Raw genomic sequence first — 19986 nt, forward strand, 5'->3', positions numbered from 1 at the left:
CAGCCTAAGCTGCTCACTAAACACACGGGGCCTGACTGCTCTGGGGCCTACTCTACCGCAGGAAAGGGAGGAACAACGCCCCAACGGTGAGAGAACAAAATTCCCGGAAACCCCCATCCGACCCTTAGCTCCTCCCACCTCTCCGGGAAGCGAGGGACCACCACCCTAAAGCGTCACTTCCGTAGATCCCGGCACCAAGAATTGACAGACGCGCCATCCAACCAACAGTGGGTATGATCCCAGCCCCAGGCGGGGGCGGGCTGGAGGTCGGGAAGCCCGGCCCCTCGCCGACTGGTGACGTCGGAGCCGACATGGCCAGCTATCCCTACGGGCAGGTGAGTGTGAGGGGCGGGCGAACCCGGGCAGGGGCCTCGCCAAGCCCAGGCCCAGAGCCCCGGCTTTGCTTTCTCCCCGGTTCTCCGTGCCCTCCCCACGCTGAGCTTGGCGTCAGCAAGGTCTCGCGCGGCTGAGAAGGGAAAGCGATGGTCGGTCGCACGTACGCAGAACTGCACTTCTGGGAGGTCGCCTCGCGCCCCCTTTTGACGTCTCGCACGCGAGGATTTGGGGACCTTGGGCCCCCCAGATTCAGGCTGGGCTTGGCCTGGGCCCCACGCTTTCTCAAGGCTCTCGCAGGGGTGCCCGGGCGGGGTCGCCGCCGCCAGCAGGACGTTTAGAGCACTGGTCCGTCGGTATCTTTTGGGGCGTCGGATAAAAGCACACCCCTGACCTATTGGAATAATCAGGAGAATCTTTGGTTTTAGCAGTCTCCGCACGTGAGCTTGTTTGACTGCTTAGCCCAACACCTCCATTTCACACACACGAAAAGTGAAACCCAGAGAAGACACAGAACTTACCTGTAGTCACCAGGCAGTTAGGCAGCAGACCTCGGAGCTGCCAGCAAATGTTGCTTCTCCACTTGCCAGCCCATCTTGATCCAACCAGGAACACCACAGCAAGGCGATTCTGTGGCCAGAATCCTTTGTTGGATGGTAGAATGGTTGAGGGATTAGGTACAGTTTGGAGTCAGAGGAAGGGTCACACCTTGGTTCCATCACTTAAATAGTTTTGAACCCCGGAGCAAGATATTTTGTTTTTCTGAGCGAAGCTTCCTCCTCTGCAAAATAGGGCTAAACAAGAAGGTTTACCTGGTAGAGCTGTTGTGAAGAGTAATGACGTGATGCTTGTAAGCCATTTGGTACTACTAAGAGTATAACAGGTGTTACCTTTCCGAATTTTGATTTTTACTATACTCCTAGAGTTCATTTTTGGGAGGGCCCTCAAAATAGTCCCTTCATTTTAAAAGGAGGAAACTAAGCCCAATGAGGGCTCCTGAGTTACCCAAGATCACACTAAGTTAGGAGATAAAACTCATGCAGGAAAAATGGTTAAACAAGATCATATGGGATATGACAAAGTGCTCAGTTGAGTGTAGTTAACATGCCAAAAGATGGGACAAGAACCCTTGGAGGGAGTGCAACCTGGTACAGTTTTTGTACATAGTATTTGGACCTCCATTATCTCAATCATGAAGGCCCAGTAGACATGCTAGTAAGGAGTGTTACCCCTAACTTAGAGCTGAGGAACCAGCCCAAAGCAGTTAAGTGATTTGTTCAAGGTCATACATAGCAAGCGAGGGGATGAGGTCGGGGCCAGAACTTAAACTCCTCTCATTGCATACTTAGCAGAAATAGGAAGGAGAGAGGCCAGCATGTGCTGGAGTTAGGAGGAAGTATAACTTAGCAGTGTTTCCCAAGTTCCGTTCTATTCTCTGAGTCTTGGGAGATGTTAGTAGGTATTGGTAATGGAGGACGATTCTGTGGTTAAATAAGTTTGTGGAATACTCTTTTTTTTAAAAAAACTTTTTCTTTACTGATTTGAGAGAGAGAGGAAGGCAGAGGTAGAGAGAGACAGAAACATCAGTGAGAGAGAACATCGATCGGCCCCCACTGAGGACCTGGCCTACAACCTGGGCATGTACCTTGATGAGGAATTGAACTGGCAACCTCTTAGTGCATGGGTCAACGCTCAACCACTGAGCCACACTGGCTGGACTTTTATTTTTTTTTTAATGATTTTTAGAGAGATAGAAACATCGATGAGAGAGAACACTGACTGACCGCCTCCTGCATGCCCCCCATTGGGGATTTGGCCTATCACCTGCTCATGTGCCCTGACTGGGAATTGAACTGGTGACCTCTTGGTGCATGGGTCGAGGAATACTCTTAAATAGAGCTGAACAAGTTCACCACAGGGTACCTCAGTGTTTCTTAAACTTACTTAACCATGGGACCCTTCCCCCCTTTTAAATGTGTAGTCATTTTTTTGGTAACACTAGTATTCCTGAGAAACCTAGTTTGGGTAAACATTGCCATAGTGCATTGTTTCTCAGTAGATGGTCTGCATCAGAATCACTTAGGGGCTTGTTGAAAAAGCACAATTTGAGGTTCCATCACAGACCTGTTCTGCACGTCTGAAATGCCTTACATATTAATAAGCTTTTGGAGGTAATTTGTATGTGTCCTAGAAGTAACAGAAATTAAGAGCCTGAACTTCCAGGTTAGACAGAATGAGGCTAGAATTTTAATTCTACTACTTAATAGTTATAGCCCTTGGATAAATTATCTAAGGGCTCGGAACCTCAATTTCCTACTTGTAAAAAGAGAGGACTAATACTCCATAGGACTGAAATGAGGGTGAAATATGATAAAACCTATAGGAGCTTGGCACATTGCTAGTACGCAGTGTGTGCCAGTGCATGATGGCATAGCTCTTGCTGCTGCGATTACTGTTATCGTGCCCTGCTGCCTGTCTTATGCTCAGTGAAATACCGAAAAGGAGTTCAGAAAGAAACATGTCTGGAATAGAAGAAGAATGCTTTTGTCTCCCCACCATACCCTTGTCCACCTGTTCAGCTCCTGGTCCATGGTGTCCCAAGAAAGGAAATGAAGTTGTTTTAAAGCATCCACAGGCTTATCACCACCTCCCCTCCAGCTGGTACATAGCCCTGGAGGATTCCAGCTTATTGTTAGGAGTCAAAACTAATTTTCCACTGCCTCTTGCCCCAGGGTCCTCAAGCAGGGGCTGGGTGTTGGAATAGTAAAAGTCAAGTACCCTTTGGTCCTGTGGAGGAGCCAGCCTGTTTAAGAGCTTGGTCTCTGCCCTGGCCGGTTTGGGTCAGCGGTTAGAGCATCGGCCTGCGGTCCAGAGAGACCCGGGTTCGGTTTCCGTTAAGGGCACGTACCTCGGTTGCAGTTTGTCCCCGGCCCTGGTAGGTCGTGTGGGTGGCAGCCACTCGATGTGTCCCTTTCACGTCGATGTTTCTCTCTCTCTCTTCCTCTCTCTCCCTCCCACTCTACCTGAACAAAAAATGGAAAAATGTCCTCGGGTGAGGATAAAAAAAAAAAAAAAGAGCTTGGTCTCTGAGACAGAGAGATTTGGCTTCAAATCCCTGCTCTGCCATTTCCTTGCAGGAATTTCTTGGGAAAGTCTGAGGCTCAGTTTCCATGTGGAAGAGTGATATATAAATTATAGAGTCAGTGTGATAAGTATTGAATGGGAGTGAGTGTAAGGTACTGGACCGTACAGGAAGGATACCTAACTCAGTCTCCGGGGGAGAAGGTTTCTTAAAGAAGGTGACATTTAAGCCCAAAATGGAATCTCCGGTAGGAGTGAGCTGGGTTATGAAAGGAATGGTATTCCAGTAGAAGGAATAGAATGCTCAACAGCCAGGAAGCAAGTGAGCCCAGTATCTTGGAGAAATTTAAGAAGATCAGTGAAGAGGGGGAAAGGGGTAAGAAAGGAGACGAGAAAGGTAAGCAAGGATCAGATGCCCTTTTGAGGAGTGTGGACTTCGTCCTGAGTGGTGAAGGAACTGCCGAAGAGTTTTCTCTCATTTGTACTTTGGAGCTATTACTATGGGGCGCCGCGGGAATGGGTTGAAGCAGGACAGGCCGGAAGCCGGGAGACCAGTTTCAAAGCTATTGACCTGGTGAAAAGGGTTTGAGAAGCATCTGGGAGGTAGGGTTGAGAAAACTTGGTGTCGGAAGGAAGGAAAGAGGAGGTGCTCAGGAGGGCACTGGGGTTTCCCATTCACTGAGATGGGAACAGAGAGAGGAGTAGATTTGGAGGGAAGATCCAGGAGGTTGTTGGGTACGGGTGCCTGCAGCTTAGATGAAATGAAGCTGGAGGGAAAGATGGCACTTTGGGAGTGTCAGCACAGATGTACATAATTGAAATCTTGGGGCAGTCTTGGCTCACTGTTTATTGGCTGCAGATTTGTGGACTTTAAATATTTTAGAAGGCTCTGCTGGTGAATGTCTGAGCCACTCCTCTGTCTTGTGATCAACCTTTTAGAATAGGCTCCAGCCTCCTCCAGCAGGCCTTGAGGGGTAGCTCCGGAGCACAGGCTTGCCCTGGCAGTGCCGCCTGCTCTCCTCCCCAGCAGGACTCAGCATGAGCCAACCTTTGACCCCAGCAGGCTTCACAAGGGTCTTGGAGGTAGAAGCATGAGCCCTCAGAGCCAAAAGAAAATACAGGACTTTCTGAGTGGATTATTTGGGATGGGCTGAGTCCCCCCCACTTTCAGGAATACAGAGATTCCAGAGATTTTAACATTGACTGAGAAGCTGGACTATAGGACCTTTGGGATTTCTTACAATACTGTGGCTCTCAAATTGGGTCTAGAGCTGGAGGGCAAAAAGAAGAAGATGATTCTGAGCCTCCCGGATTTCTGGCCTTGAAACCTCTGAAAGAACACTAATCCAACCCTTCTCCCTTTACCCCCTTCTACTGTAGAAATCCACCGTATTTCACAGAAACATTTAGGACAGTCCCTGGCACTGGCATATAGTAGATGCCCACTCATTTATTGAGTGAACGCAGAAGAGGGTAGTGTAGTGGAATCATGCAGACCCTTATTTGAATCCCAACTCACCTGTTTTAGCTGCATCACCACAGGCACAGAATGAAACTCTCTGCACCTTAATTTTCTTATCTGTAAAAAGGAGATAATAGCACTTACCTTACAGGACTGAGGATCACTGAGAGCCAATTGAACTAGAAGCATTTAGCAGAGCCTCAGTAAAAGTTAATTGCCCCCTCCCCAACCTCAATATTTCTGTGATGCTTTGGAAACCATGGTTACTGGACTCTTCCCTGTCTTCCCCTCCCCCCTTTCACAGTCTTCTGTTTATCAGCATGAAATGCTTTTGGGAAAACTCTCAAAAAGGTTGGCAGCATGGAGTAGGATAAAAGAACCTGGGGTGAGGGACTTGTTTTCATTTTAATTCAGACCTTCACTAACAACTCAGTGACCCTGGGAACCATCTTTCTGAGCCTGGATTCTGCCTCAGTTGGTGGCTCCACTTCCTTCATATTCTTGTGCAGCTAGAAACCTGCGTCATTCCAAACATTTCCCTTGCCTCCCTCCTCCCACCAGCTCTTCCCTAACCTAATTAGTTGCCAAGTCATGTCTAGTCTATCTCTGAAATAGCTTCAGAATCCATCCTGTTCTCTCCATCTCCAAGTCTGCTATCTGGTTCAAGCCCTGCTGGCCGGCACTCAGCCTACTGCCTCCCCCGCCAGCTCATCCTCCACACCGCCGCTGGTTAATGCTCTAGACACGGCTCTGACCATGTTCCTCCCCTACTGGAAACCCTTCTATGGTGCTCTGTTTCCTCCAGCATAAAGCCCGAACTCTTTAGAGTGGTAGTCATTTGTTCAGATGCTTATGGAGGCTTGCAGGTGCCAGGCACTGTGCTGGACCCTGGGGTACTGTGGTGAATGAGGCGCAGTGTCTGCCCGTGGGGAGCTCACTGTTGCATGGAGGAGACCATAGACAGAAACTACTCGAAGACACCAGTAACTGAAATACAGCAGGAGAGGTGTGGACAAGGAGTGTGTAAAGGCCTGCCTTGCTGAGTTCTTGCCTCTGCCCCCTGCTTTTTAGCCTATTCCTTGACCACTCCATGCTTGCTCATAGGTCTGTGCCTGTGCCTTTGTCTCTCTTCACTCTTCTGTCTGGAATGTCCCTTTCTGCCTTCCTTTTGGAGAAGGCCTATACATCCTTCACTGCCAGCTTCAGTATTACTCCTGCCTCCTCCAGGAAGCCTTCCTTGACCCACTTTGTGCATTTGTTCATTTTATTGCCCATTTATCATTCAACAAACAGAACACATTTCTATGCCCATGCCTCCTTGACAGCATTTAAGTAGATTTTCTGGTGGCACTTATCAAACTATCATAATTATCTGTGGGTTCCTCGCTGACAGACCCTGTTTAATTTTGTGCCCCCAGGCCTAGCACAAAGCCTAGCATAATATTGTCCCTCTGTAACTGCTTTCTGAATGAAGTCTATTAACAGTTGTTACCTCAGTTTCCTCATCTGAAAATGGGTCTACTATTTTCTTCCTTTTTTCTGTTAGAGAATTGTGGGCAGGATTGTGCCAGTGATATTTGTGTGTATGTGAAAGTGCTTTGTAAACTGCACGCATAAGGCTTTAACGCAGGGCGGAAAGGAAAGGGTTTAGCTGCTGCCAGGCTGCACCGGGCCCCTAGAATGTGATAGGGAAGGTCAGAGGGCAGCACCTGCTTTGTTGGCCTGGGGCCATTTCCCAGGGTGCCCTAGGCCAAGTGCAGCTTATGGCTTTGTTCATAGGGCTTATTGTGAAGCAGCAACTTCCTGGCTTGGTGTCCAGCCTGTTCTTTGGGTGTGCCCAGACTCTGCAGGGTCCCTACCCCCTTTTCTGTCCTACACCAGAATCCTGTTCCCTGTTGCTTAAGGAAAGAATGCGGCAGCAGGAGGCAGGGGAGTCTTTGGGCCTGGGTGTGAGTGGAGAGTGGTCTAGCTCTGCCTCTGCCTCCAGCGCCCTTCCCCTCTCTTGGCCTCAGCTTTTCCATCTGTAAGCTGAAAGAATTAGTTGGGTGATTGGCCTCCGGGGCACTTCTCCCAAGCCTCTCCGACTGCCTTGGGAATCTTTTATTTTGTAAGTCTCAGCTCCCTTGCTGCTTTCTTATGGAAACCCTCCCTGACTCACCCTGTCTCCTTTGGGATCCATGCGCCATGACTTATGCCTCCATTTTATTTGATTGTGTTTTTTTGGAACATGCCCCTGGCGGGAACTGAACCTGGGACTCTTTGGTCCACAGGCCAACACTCCAACCACTGAGCCAAACCGGCCAGGGCTTATGCCTTCATTTTAAACACCTAGTTCCTTATGCTGTTTTGTTAGGTGTTACGGAGAGTATTTCCGTACCTGTCCCATTAACTGTGAGCTCCTTCAGAACTTTCACTGTCCTTAATGTCCCCGCCCCGACTGTACCTGGCCCAGGGCTTTTCTGATACTAGTAACATAATACTGGAGGTAACCGCTATTGATCACTTCCTTTATGCCAGATACTGTTGTAAAACTTTTATTTCTTATGTTAATGATTTTCAGACTGTCTTTTGAGTCTGAGGGGTCTGCAGATCTCCCTCACAATCCAGCAGGGGAAGGGCCCTCATGGTCAGGGCTCTGGGACCGCCACCTTGCTTCAGCCAGAGCAACTTTTATCAGTTTTTAAATTTTTATTTTCTCAAAAGATTCTCTAGCTCAAAATGAAACCAACAAAATTCTGCTGCGTTTATTTCTCATAATCTGCAGAACAATTAATTCATTGAGGAAGGGACTGTCATATTCTGTGTGTGAGGAAAGGCTCAGAGGGACTCAGCCACTGGTCCATGGTCATGAACTCAGGTGAGAGCAGAGTTTTGGACTGAGATTTGCCCGTGAGTTCGTTGTCAGGGAAGGCTCTTCTACTAGCTGTGGCAGCCTCCAGGGCGGAAGAGCCCCATGATGCTGAGTGGGGAGGGCAGAAGAGCCTGCTTCCGGTCCTCCCTCAAGGAGCCTCCCTTCTTGGTCAAGCAGACCCTCGTTAGATAAAGTGTGACCTTGTCCTTAGCCTTGAGGACAACTGTCCCAGAAACTGTCAAACACAATGAAGAGAGAAGGTCCAAGCTCTCGGTGGCTAGGCCATGGGTGTGCCTTGCAGGGTGATCTAGAACGTGTCTGGGTGTTACCATCCTCACAGTCCTCAGCGCTGGCCCAGCTGCTCTCGGTGTCCTTGAGCTCAGCCTGTCTGCAGATGTGTTGGGGCTGTGCCCTGCCAGGCCTTTTGCTGGCCATTTAGGGAGTAGGAGCTGAACACTCCTGCTCAGGGATCCCTGACCAGAGGCGTGGGGACATGGACAGGAGAGGGAATGCAGCCCGGTGTGCTCTAATGTACACATGGCCTCTAATGTACCTTGGCAGCCGGGAGACCTGCATTCTGGCCCCAGCCCCTCCACACAGTGTGTTTGTGTGTGATTTTTTCTGGACTTGCGTTTCCTGCTCCTTAGGAGGGTGCTATTATTATTATCATTTTGTGGTACGTGCCCCTAGCAGGAACCGAACCCAGGACTCTCTGGTCTGCAGGCCGATGCTCAACCGCTGAGCCAAACCGGCCAGAGCAAAGGGTACTATTATTAATTGTTAATGTGCATTGAGTGCTTACTGTGTGCCCAGGTCTGTGTCACAGTGCTTCATGTGACTGGTCTCATTTCATTCACATACCAGCCTGGAGGTGAGCGGGCACTATTATTCCCATTTTAGAACATAGGATATTGAGGCTTAAAGAGAGTAAGTCATTAGACCAGTTAGTAAGTGGCAGAACCTGAACTTGAACCGATCCCTTTTGACTCTTAACCAATGTATAATATCGCGTTAGGAATAGGGTCTTGCCTGCCTGTCTCACAGATCCATGAGTGGGGATGGGAAAATGTTTTTGCATCATGAGCTAGAGTAGGGTAAGGAAGGCATGCTAAGCATGACTCCATGTGATGGACACATTGTTGGTGACTGACGAGGGTCACTTCTGTAGTGTGAATTCTGCAGGTGGAGATGAGGGTACCACAGGGTGAGAATTGGAATTCTGTTTGATTCATTTGCCCACTCATTCATACAGTAGATATTTACTGAGCGTCCATTCTACACTGGGGGCTGGGGTTAAAGTTGCTAACCAGACATGATCCCAGCCCTGGTGGAGCCCCTTGGGCATGTAGGGAAGGGGAGCCATGAGGGTAGACTCGGGTTCCCCATGTGAGTAATGGGGTCGTAATTCCAGCCTTGCCTGTAGGGTCAGTGGAAAGCATGGTGGTGGCAGAGCTTTAGAACTGTCAAGTGCCATGCTGTGACTGGCTTCCGGCGCTGTCATTCTGACTGACATCTTGCTCTTCTTGCAGGGCTGCCCAGGAGCTGGAGGACAAGCGCCTGGAGCCCCTCCGGGTAGCTACTACCCTGGCGGAGGGCAGTATGGCAGCGGGGTACCCCCTGGTGGTGGTTATGGAGGAGGTCCAGCCCCTGGAGGGCCTTATGGACACCCCAACCCTGGGGGGCTCCCCTCTGGAGCTCCAGGAGGACCATATGGCGGTGCGGCCCCAGGGGGCCCCTATGGTCAGCCACCTCCAAATTCCTATGGTGCCCAGCATCCCGGGCCTTACGGACAGGGGCCTCCTCCAGGTAAGTAAGGATATTGAGCCCCAGGGCCCACCCTTGCCCTTCCTGTGGATATGTAGGCAGCCTGGTCTCTGATCCCTTAGCATCTTGCTTCTTGCTTCTAGCTTCAGCTTGTATCTGCAGAGTCGAAGTCCGCTAGTTAACTTCGCTGGGGTAATGACAACTCCAAAATCTCTTTGGCTTACAACAACAAACATTTGTTTCTATTACTTGCTCACACTTACTCATTCTTGCTTACATGTCAGCAGCTGTGGGTTTGGCTGCTGAGGTTCTGCTCCACATGTCTTTTCTCTCCAGGATCCAGGCTGGAGGGACAGCCCCTATTGGAGATACGTCGTTCTTGTGGCAGACAAAAAAGAGCAGGAGAGCGAGCAGGAATGCCTGCTGCGTCTTTATGCTTTTGCTTTCAAGTACTTTATATCACTTCCACTCATGGTTTCTTGGCCAAACCACACCCCCTGGCCCAGCCTGAGACTAATAGGATGGGAATGGATACTCCTCTCGTGAAGGGCCTCTGCAAGCTACCAGGCAGGGAGAGGATGCACAATGCTCTTCCAGGGGAGGTGGCGGGGGCAGGGCAGAGGTGAGCACGTAATTGGAGATAATAATACAGTCTGTCATGAGGAGAATCCCGATTTCTGTGTAAGGGAGACTGGCTACCATATGTAGAATGGCAACGTAGTGTAGTTGTTGAAAGCTTAGGGTTCTGAGATCTGACCACCTACTGACCTGACCAAATTACTTCACCTCTTTAAGCCTCAGTGTTTACATCTGTAAAATGGGTGAATGTCTCTCACAAGATTGTTAATAAGGATCAAATAAGAACATATGGATAAACTATGGGCACAGTGTCTGGCATGTGGGAAGGGCTTAATAAACAATATTCTGTGAGAGAACTCGTACTGGGCACTCTTAGCAGAGAGGTGTTCAGTATTTACTGTGATGGCAGATGTGGTGAGGGCCTTACACTGGACAGTGCTGAAGCAGGCAGACGGTGGAATGAGCTAGGGGAGGGATAAAGAGCAGAGATACTAAAGGTGAGGTACTGGACAAGATGAAAGCAGAGGGGGTTTGGCTATTCAGCGGAGGCAAAGAATCTTGAGTGAGGGCTTTGGGCTCAGTGAAGATTTCTGAGTGGTCTCAGACAGCAGGGTCAGGGAAGTGCCCAGTCCCCCACTTCCTTCCAAACTCATTCAGCCAGCCTGCTCACGGTCTGCTGCTCCCAGGAGACCAGGCCAGCAGCAAGGCAGCCGGTCTGGTGCACCTGAGGGCCTCCAGGGAGCGGCACTGCTGGGAAGCCGCAGCATCTCGGCACGGATACCCAGGCAGGAGGCTGGAGGGAGAGTTCAGACCGGGAGGCGGGGCTTCTGAACAGGGTGAGCCGTGGCATTTATCTTGTCAGAGCCCAGAGCTTCTGGCCGTTTGCTTTCAGCTCAGCAGCTTCATGGTGGATGTCCTCATCCTTTTCAAATCTTGTCTCTGAGCCTACATGAGGTCATTGCAGGGAATGGAGCCCCTGGCTGTGAGGCTTACCCCTCCAGGCCTGAGGCCAGAGATCATCTCTGAGGCTGAAGAGGAAAGGAAAGCTGAGCCTTAGGCTCTTAGCTGCTCACCCTCTGCAGCTGCTGCTCACCTGGCCCCCGCAGCCCCCTCTCCCGTGCAGTGGTGGCCTCCTGGAGCGGTGCTTCTAATAGTGCTTCATGGTTCGCATGACACCTGCCTTGGTCACCTGCAGCCCCCCTGAAGCCAGGATCTAAGGTTTGAGCACCACTGCTCTGTATGACAGGTTTGACCAATGCAGGTGTCCCACTGCCCACAGGCAATACCCTAACGACACTCCAGACCCAAAGGCCTTTCCAGCCTCCTCACCTGAATTACTCTTCCCGTCCATCAACCCAAGACCCCTCAGAGACTCTGAACACACCTGGTGTCTCTGCCATGTGCTTTTTCTCTCCCCGTCACGACTCTGTCCTTTTGGATCCAGTTCAAATATTCCTTCCTCTGTGGAAATGGGACTGCACACATTCCAGGCCCTTGGCTAAAACTTTGCTGTAATTTCACTTAATCATCACAATCACCCTGGGAAGTAGGTCTCAGAAAATGAAACAATTAGTCTAAAGTCACTCCAAGTAGGATCAGAGCTCTTTGCTTCCAGAGCCTAGATCTATGCACGCTACAGGGACCACATGTTACACAGACGGTCCCTCTTCAGGCTGTGGCCCTTACTCCCCAAGACAAAGCTGCCGTTTTAGGAAGGGCAGTGGGGCCTGCCTGGTTTCCCATTCAAGGAGGTCAGAGAGTCCCTGTCAGGCAAACCCGGCCTCCCTCTGGGACTGGGCGCTGGTTTCTGTGCTGTGCGAAGGCCCGTGGCTGTCTCTGATACTGCCTGTGTGAAGGAGCCCTTTCTGTGGCCAATTAAACTTTATTCGAGGTTTAGCAATACTGTGTAATTCCGGCTTTTTCCCAAGACAGTCTTCTGTGCTTCTCCACTTTCATTGGTCATCCTTTCCCCGACACTCCAGCTCACGCTGCCTGTCCTTCCAAGTGAATGCTCCTTTCCTCCGTCTGCTGACAGACACGACGGTACTTACCTGCTCCCGACAGACACACACAGCTATTTGAGCACAGCATCACTAATAATCAGCAGTAATATGGTGCTTAGGTTGTGGCAGGTGCTGATTTAGGGTTTTTTTATATAATTATATCTTCACAATTTATGAAGTAGATGCTATTGTGTCTTCATTTTATAGGTAAGAAAACTGATCCACAGAGACTTTAAATAACTTAACCATGGCTATAAAGTGGGGTTGGGGGGCTAAGACTGGAACTGAGGCCAGCTCCAGCATGAATTCGGTACCTTCTTTTCTGTGCGTGGCTCTGTGCTAGCCGCTGGGGTTCAGGGATGACTTAGGCTCCTGCCCACGGGTTGCTCCAAGTCTGACCTGGAAGGTGGTTAGAAACACACAGTGGAGTGAGCAGGGCCATGAAGGAGCAGGAGCAGAAAGGAGAGGGGAAGAGGGCCTTTCCAGGGACAGAGAGGAATGGGAGAAAGGAACAGCATTTCATCTGAGATGAGGGGGAAGGGGCCCGAGGCAGAGAACAGGGTGCAGAAAGCGCTCCGCAGTGGGAGCGTGCAGGGTGGGTAAGAGCGAGTGTGATGCTTCATCTGGGCGGGGGCGGGGCCAGAGGCGGGAGGCGCAGCGGGGGCCCAGTGGGAGAGGCAGGCGGGAGTGAACCCCTGGAGTGCTGTTTTAAGGATGCTTTGAAGAGTTTTCGGTTGGGCTGGGGGGAAATTGGCAAGAATGAAGTTGAATTTTACAAAGATTACTCAGTAGCAGGTGAAGGGTGGTGGAGAGTAGCTGTAAAGTTGGTGTGGTTGGGCTCCTTGGTTTGTTACAGCAGTGCAGGTGAGAGGTGTCTGAACCTGGGCAGGTGCAGGAGGAATACAGAGGAGGAGGAGGTACCTGTCTGTGGAACTGACAGAATTGGGCAGCTCTGGATGTGTGGGGTGAGAAGACGCCTCCTGGGAGTTTTGGAGATGGGGACGCACATAGCACATCTGAGGTGGTGGGGCTCGAAGAGAGGTGGAGCTTTGTAGCCCCCCACTCTGCCCACGCCTGATAGACTGTCAGCTGTCCACTGTGCCGGGCAGTCAGACCTGGTTCCACCCCGGGAGCTCGCTGCTGCTGGGACTCTCAAATACCTGTCTGGTCTGTGATGTTAGGTGCTTAGCAAACATTTTGGGGGAAGAGATAATTCCGCCTTTCAGAGAATTGTTAACCAGCTGTACAGGTCCTTGTTCCTTAGAAACTTAAAACCAGACAGAGAAGTGACTGGAGCACTGTAGGGAAAGCCTGAGGGAGTCACAGTGGAAATCAACCAGAGACTTGTGAGTGGACACTGACGGTCCTCTTCCATCAGAGTAAGGGTGTTGGCCTGATGGAAGACAGGGCTGGTGGGTTTGTGAGGCTTCGTGGGTAGAGAGAACTCCTCACCAGGGGGGTACTTAGACTGCTCTTCCCAGCAGATGGGCCGTCAGGCCTTCCTTTGACTCCCCTGGTTCGCACCCCTTCCTGCAGGTGGCGTCCCTCCCAATGTAGACCCCGAGGCTTACTCCTGGTTCCAGTCAGTGGACTCCGATCACAGTGGCTACATCTCCACCAAGGAGCTGAAGCAGGCCCTGGTCAACTCCAACTGGTCCTCGTTCAGTGATGAGACGTGCCTGATGATGATGAGTGAGTACTGGCCCTTCCCCGAGGGCTCAGGCCTGGGGCAGAGACCTGATAGTAGGTGGGTGGGTGACCATTCTGAGGAAAACTCTTTTGGCCAGGGGGTGGTTTCAGGCAAGAAACTGGGTTGAGATCACCTAGACTGAGAGCTCTTCCCCTTAGATCTTTCCTCAAGTTCCAGGCCCTGCTGGGTCACAGGCTAACTCCATTTCCCATTCTGCAGACTGGGACTCCATGCCCTGGTTGGAGATAGCAGGGAGGAGTCATCTGCCAAGCCTGCAGAGAAAACGGGGTGGCCAGGGGTGCGGGCTGCTGTGGCACTTGGTGAGGGTATGTCTTGGGTACAAGCAGCTGGGCCTCGGGCCTATCGTTCTGTGGAGTCTCCTACTCCATCAAGCCTGAGGAGAAGGGCTACCCGGGGACCCTTGGCCCTCAGTCCTGAAGCCTTCCTTCCCTCCTTTCCCTTCTCCCCAAGACATGTTTGACAAGACCAAGTCGGGCCGCATGGATGTCTACGGTTTCTCAGCCCTGTGGAAGTTCATCCAGCAGTGGAAGAACCTTTTCCAGCAGTATGACCGAGACCACTCGGGCTCCATCAGCTACACGGAGCTGCAGCAAGGTGAGGGCCGTGGCGGGGACTCGGTGCCTTTCTCTAGCCTTGACTACCAGATGTCCACTGCACTGCAAAATGCTGCCTCAGCACAGGCCTCCTCTCCACCTTCTGTGACCTGGCTGGGGCTTTGAGCCAAGATCCAGAGCCAGGGAACACCTGGGTCCAGGATCAGGACGGGACTCCTGGCCGTGCTAGGTGAGGCAGGCCCAACCTGCAGGGAGCCATGGGGATGGGAACGTAGCCCAGGTGCGGTGAGACCGGGCGCGTGGTGCGTGTGGCTCTTTCCGCTCAGTTTCTAGCATCAGAATGGAAAGAGCCCTGTATAGGGGCTCGGAAAGAGGGCTTCTGTTGCTGCTCTGCTAGAAGGCAGTTACCTTCCCAACTCTGGGACCTGGGCCACTCTAATGCTGCAGCTGGGTAAGATGACCTGAAGCCACAGTTCCAAGTCTGGTTCCAGTTCTGACTCTAGAGCAGTGGGTCTCAACCTTGCTAATGCCACGACCCTTTAATACAATTCCTCACGTTGTGGTGACCCCCAGCCATAAAATTATTTTTGTTGCGCCCTGGCCAGTTTGGCTCAGCGGTTAGAGTGTCGGCCTGCAGTCCAGAGAGACCTGGATTCGGTTCCCGCTAAGGGCATGTACCTCGGTTGCAGTTTGTCCCCGGCCCAGGTTGGTCGTGCGGGTGGCAGCCACTCGATGTGTCCCTTCACGCCGATGTTTCTCACTCTCTCTCCCTTCCTCTCTCTCCCTCCCATTCTATCTGTACAAAAAATGGAAAAAATATCCTCGGGTGAGGATAAAAAAAAAAAAATTATTTTTGTTGCTTCTTCATAACTGTAATTTTGCTACTGTTACGATTTGCCATTGGAAATATGTGTTTTCCGATGGTCTTCGGCGACCCCTGTGAAAGGGTTGTTTGATCCCCAAAGGGGTTGAGAACCGCTGCTCTAGAGGATGGGTGATTAGTGGGGTGATAACCTGACGGGAAGCTTTGCCACCTGGGAGGGAGAAGGGGTTCCCCAGAGAACCCAGCCCCTGTCTTGGCCATGGATTTCAGTCATACTAAGGAGCTCTGTGGGTGGGGGTGAGCGCACCTTACCTGCACCCTGGGAGAAGGGAGAGGAGGACCTGTCCTGATCACTCACCCTTTTGCAGGTCCTCTCATGGCTAGCGGTAAGGTTGATAACGTCACAACAAAGCTAGTGTTTATTGAATGAATGCTCGCCATGTGCCAGGCACTGTAATCAGTACTTTCAACGTGTTACATCATTCATTCTCTCTGTGTGATAGGTACTGTTTATTACCCCTCCCCTTAGATGAAGTGTCCCTTGTGATTGTCCTTTTATGGATGGGAAACTGAAGCTTGGTGTAGATGACGTGCCCTTGGGCCACATAGCAGAAGGGGAGGTGAGACTAGCCTGGCCAGTAGATTGTGCAGAGGGGAAGGAAGGAAGCCTCCCCGTGGAGGGACTGGGCAGCAGAAATACGCTGTGACTGGGAACTTCCCAGCAGCCTCGCCTGGGGAGATGATGATTTTATTATTTGTAACAACACTTATTGAGTGTCTGTTATGTGTCCCGCACGGTGCCAGGTGCTTTACATGATCTCCTTTCATCCTTACTGACACTGACCAGGTAAGTGTTGTTCCCATTTAGAGATGAGAAGTCCGAGGATTAGCCAGGTTATGTAACTTGCCGAGGCGCTGACTCCAGAGCAGGCCCTCGGGACCCCTGTGCTGTGGTGCCTCAGGTCCGCGCTGGTCAAGGTGGTCGTGTGGGTCTCGGGCTTCCTCCTGTAATGCAGATGAGTCAGAGATGAGCATGGACAGCCTGGTGTCATTCTGGGGCCCCAGGAGACCCTGGCTGAACAGACAGTAGTGGAGATTTGGAGAGAGAGGGATGAGGCCTTGCAGCCAAGGGGAGCATCCAGACAGAGCCCCTGCTGTGCTACTGTCATCCTGACAGACCCTTGGGACATCTGTCCTCTTTCTGCTTCGGTACTGATCCCCTCAAAGTCCCCTGAAGTGCTGCTCTCTCTGGAGCTGGTCGATGACAGTGCTCACGATGGGTTTTTGTATCTGCTCTGTGTGCCTCTTCTCTCCAGCTCTGTCCCAAATGGGCTACAACCTGAGCCCCCAGTTCACCCAGCTCCTGGTCTCCCGCTACTGCCCACGCTCCGCCAACCCCGCCATGCAGCTAGACCGCTTCATCCAGGTGTGCACCCAGCTGCAGGTGCTGACCGAGGCCTTCCGGGAGAAGGACACAGCTGTGCAGGGCAACATCCGGCTCAGCTTTGAGGACTTCGTCACCATGACAGCTTCTCGGATGCTATGACCCAGCCCCCCTGTAGAGAGTGGTGTGCTCCAGGGCACCTTTCCTGGCTCTTTGGACTGGGAGAAGCCGGGAGGGGGGTCTCCTTTTCCTGCCCCTCCTAGAAAAGTTTCTCCCTTGCCTGATACAGTGCTGTCCCCAAGAGAGCTGGGGGTCCTGTGTCTTGGCCACCAAATAGTGGGGTCCTAGGCCAAGGCCACACAGGTAGGGGCCTGACATAGGAGAGGACTGGAAGTTAAATGTCCTTACAGTCCTTAGCATGTAAGTGGCACAGCCTTGTGGCAGGAGCAGCAGATGCCAGTCATTGTAATGGAGTGTGTGTCCAGTTGCCGGGCTCCAGCCTCTAGCTTTCCCTTCTGTGGCCCGACACCAGTGGTGAGTGTTCATCGGCCTCTTCGTCCTCTCGGATGAAGCCAGTTTCTCCAAAGTGGAGCCTGACCAAGCATGAAAGAGAGGTGCCCAAGGCACCAGTGGCTCGGATTCTGCCACCGCCATGCCCACAGCCGTGTGTGTGGACTTCCAGCTGCTGGGGGCTGTCCCTGCTCAGGGAGCTTGGACAGCCTGCTCTCTGGGCGTTTGGGGCCAGGCCACTGCACTCTGCAGATCGGACTGGACCCCTCACTTGCTACCACTCTCTGCTTGGCTTCATCCCCCAGCGGACAGTTGCCACCTCCCACTGCCAATGCCTTTTTTTGTTTTTTCATTTGGGGCCAAAAGTTCATTGAAACTAAGCTTCAATAAAAGGATAAAACTCTATTTCATGTTTTCCACCATGCCATCCCAGCTACAGATTTATATGCCCATCAGTCCAGTCACTCATTTATCCTTTCACTCAACAAAGATTTAAGTACATACATGCTGTATACCACACCACGCAGAAAGAAGCAGTGGAGGGGACACGGCCTGCGCGAAGCCGCCGTCATTTACTAGGGTGAAATTGAAGGGTAGGCGGTGGGGTTAGCTCAAGAAGCCAGTTGTGTGTTTTATAACAGTTTGAGGGCTGGCGTTCTGGGCTGGAATCTGCCGCCCCTACCTTTATACAGCCTGGCCTTTTTATGATCTCAAGCCCTGGTTTTATCTTCCAGACAAACTGCATTTATTAAATCATAACTTTCCCGTTTTTATTAAGCACAGACATCTGTACTTGGCTGCTGAATCTTCAGATCAGCATGATAACCAGTCTACACTGAATGTCTATAGTGAGCTGACAGTTTCAATCCAAAGCCAAGACACCAGACATTCTGGTTTGCCTGGGGGACCTTATCACGGATTATAGTGTGATGATCCTTTGGCTTTTGGGAGTGAAGATTAGAACTCCAGGCCCCAAGCAGGGCTCTTCTCCCTGCACTGGGTGGTTGGGAAAAGAAACTATGGCTGTTTGGCAGCTCAGTGAGGCCCAGCAGGTATGTCGGGCTCAGCAGTTGGGTCCCAGTCTCTGTAGACGAGTTGTAGAATTAGATGGAATCAGTTCCCAGAGGCCAGCCACCATCCAGAGCTCGTGGCCCCACGGTGAGTCCAGCCTCTGCTCGCCAGCCTCCAGGGAGAGCTCCGGGCATGCCAGCCCTTAGATGCCTGCAGTCTGCCACCGGATCTTCCCCAGGTCCTCTCGGGCTCTTTAACAGCTCTTCACTGAGCAGCTCTCCCTTGTCATCCTGGTCACCTCCCCTGAATTTTCTCCAGTTCACCTGAGTCCCCCAAATGTAGGCCTAAGGCTCACCATGGCTTTGAGTTCAACCAGCAGAGGGTAGGGGAAGCTTCTGTTGTTTCTTTGTTCCCACTGAGCCAAGTGACTACGGAAACCCGTCTTTAGAATGATGCCAATCATAATCAGCCTTGTGCTCCGCTGGGGCTGAGGGGCCCAGGACCTAGGTTGGTCCTCGCGGGCACAGTTGGTTCTGAACTTGGGGCCAGCCCTCACACCTCACTCGACACACTGCACCTCCAAACCTGGCTACAAACTTGACAAACAGCTTTGGATCCTAAGGCCAGTAGGAGGGCAAAATGGGCAGAACAGCCCAGCCCAGCTGGCCACGACAGCACTCCTTTGGAAATGTCCCCGAGAGAAGGGCTAGTGAGTCATCTGGAGAGCAAGGTGACAGACCACACCTGTAAGTGTGTAAGCATTCCTGGGCTGGGCCCCTGGGAAGACCACAGTTTTGCCCCACTTCCTGATGGGTGAGGTCAGGGAGAACCTGCAGCGCCATTAGGTTAAGCAGACCTGGCGGTGCCCAGGCGGGCCTCTGCCGGGTGTCTCCCACTCCTCACAGAGCAGTGCTGCAGACCGGCCACCTCCTGCCCGCAGCAAGGACCAGGGCCTCTGGCAGCCCTCTAATCATCTCCGCGGCAGGCGGAGCACGTCGGCCAAGGCTGTAGCTCTCTCTTTATCCTGTGAGTTCAAAGAATAAACACAAGCCCTGCTATCCAAGAAGGTGGAGATAGTAATAAGTGAGTCTGTTCACTCCGCTGTCTGCCCACCCTACCCCTTACCGTCCACAGCCTGCCGGGCCATGAGCAGACTGTGTCAAGGACTGAGGTCCCTGGGCAGCAGGCAACCGGCACCGCTACGGAAGCAGCACCACGTGTGCGCTGAGGCCTGGCTGGGGGCCCCTCTGACACCCAGTGTTTTGGGGGATGGGAAGTGGGAGTAGTCTGCAGATAATAGCATTCCAGGGCTGCCTTGTCATCTCCCCCACCCCCACCCGACTTCCCCACCTTCCTCGCTTTTAACCTAAGCAGCACAGATTTTGTGCAATGACAAGGAAAGGGAACATTCAGTGCCAGGCTTTTAATTACATTTGCTTTGGGCTGCTGGCCTCCACGCCAAATGGTCACATGGAGAGAGTTTTATCACATCACAAAGCCAAAAGGATCCAGTCTGTGGTGGGAGCGCTCGGCACCTAGTAAGGGTGGGGCTGTTCCTACAGGAGGGGCTGGGCCGGGTTCAGGCAGCACAGCGGGGCTGGCCTAGCAGCCCGGGTGGAAATGTGGCTGGGGCCCTTCCAGCAGACTCCAGGGAAGGCCTGTAACGGGCAGGAGGGGGGTCTTGGGAAGGGGGCCAAGCTCTGGAAGGATGAGGAGGATCGATGGTACTGTGAGGTACAGCCGAGTGAGAGGGATACAGTGGTAATCTTGTTCACAACACTTCACAGTTTACAAAGCGCTTTCCACTTTCTGGAGCATGCTTAACCCTCACATCAGTCCTGTTAGGGGACACGGCTCAGAGGAGGAGTGGTACTTGCCCAGTGTCAACAGGAAGAAAACCAGGCCTGGAGCCCTGGCCTC

General features: G+C 51.9%; 1 protein-coding gene across 1 annotated transcript; it reads left to right on the forward strand.

Annotated features, from left to right (window-relative positions):
• Positions 1 to 12: 12 nt before the first annotated feature.
• Positions 13 to 17417, forward strand: PEF1 (penta-EF-hand domain containing 1). Its single transcript, XM_036257497.1, has 6 exons — positions 13 to 86; positions 186 to 335; positions 9257 to 9533; positions 13610 to 13765; positions 14235 to 14378; positions 16478 to 17417. Exons 2-6 carry the CDS (start codon positions 234 to 236, stop codon positions 16705 to 16707), a joined length of 909 nt encoding a protein of 302 aa, XP_036113390.1. The 5' UTR covers positions 13 to 86; positions 186 to 233; the 3' UTR covers positions 16708 to 17417.
• The last annotated feature ends 2569 nt before the right edge of the window (positions 17418 to 19986 follow it).

Source organism: Molossus molossus, unplaced genomic scaffold (genome assembly GCF_014108415.1).
Source record: "Molossus molossus isolate mMolMol1 unplaced genomic scaffold, mMolMol1.p scaffold_m16_p_12, whole genome shotgun sequence".
Classification (NCBI taxonomy): Eukaryota; Metazoa; Chordata; class Mammalia; order Chiroptera; family Molossidae; genus Molossus; species Molossus molossus.

What these genes read in the sequence shown, in the direction of transcription:
- PEF1 (XM_036257497.1), top strand. Translation starts at nt 234, where the DNA reads ATGATCCCAGCCCCAGGCGGGGGCGGGCTGGAGGTCGGGAAGCCCGGC. An exon ending in GACGTGCCTGATGATGATGA is followed by an intron (nt 13,766 to 14,234) that starts GTGAGTACTGGC and finishes CTTCTCCCCAAG; the next exon opens with ACATGTTTGACAAGACCAAG. An exon ending in CTACACGGAGCTGCAGCAAG is followed by an intron (nt 14,379 to 16,477) that starts GTGAGGGCCGTG and finishes TCTTCTCTCCAG; the next exon opens with CTCTGTCCCAAATGGGCTAC.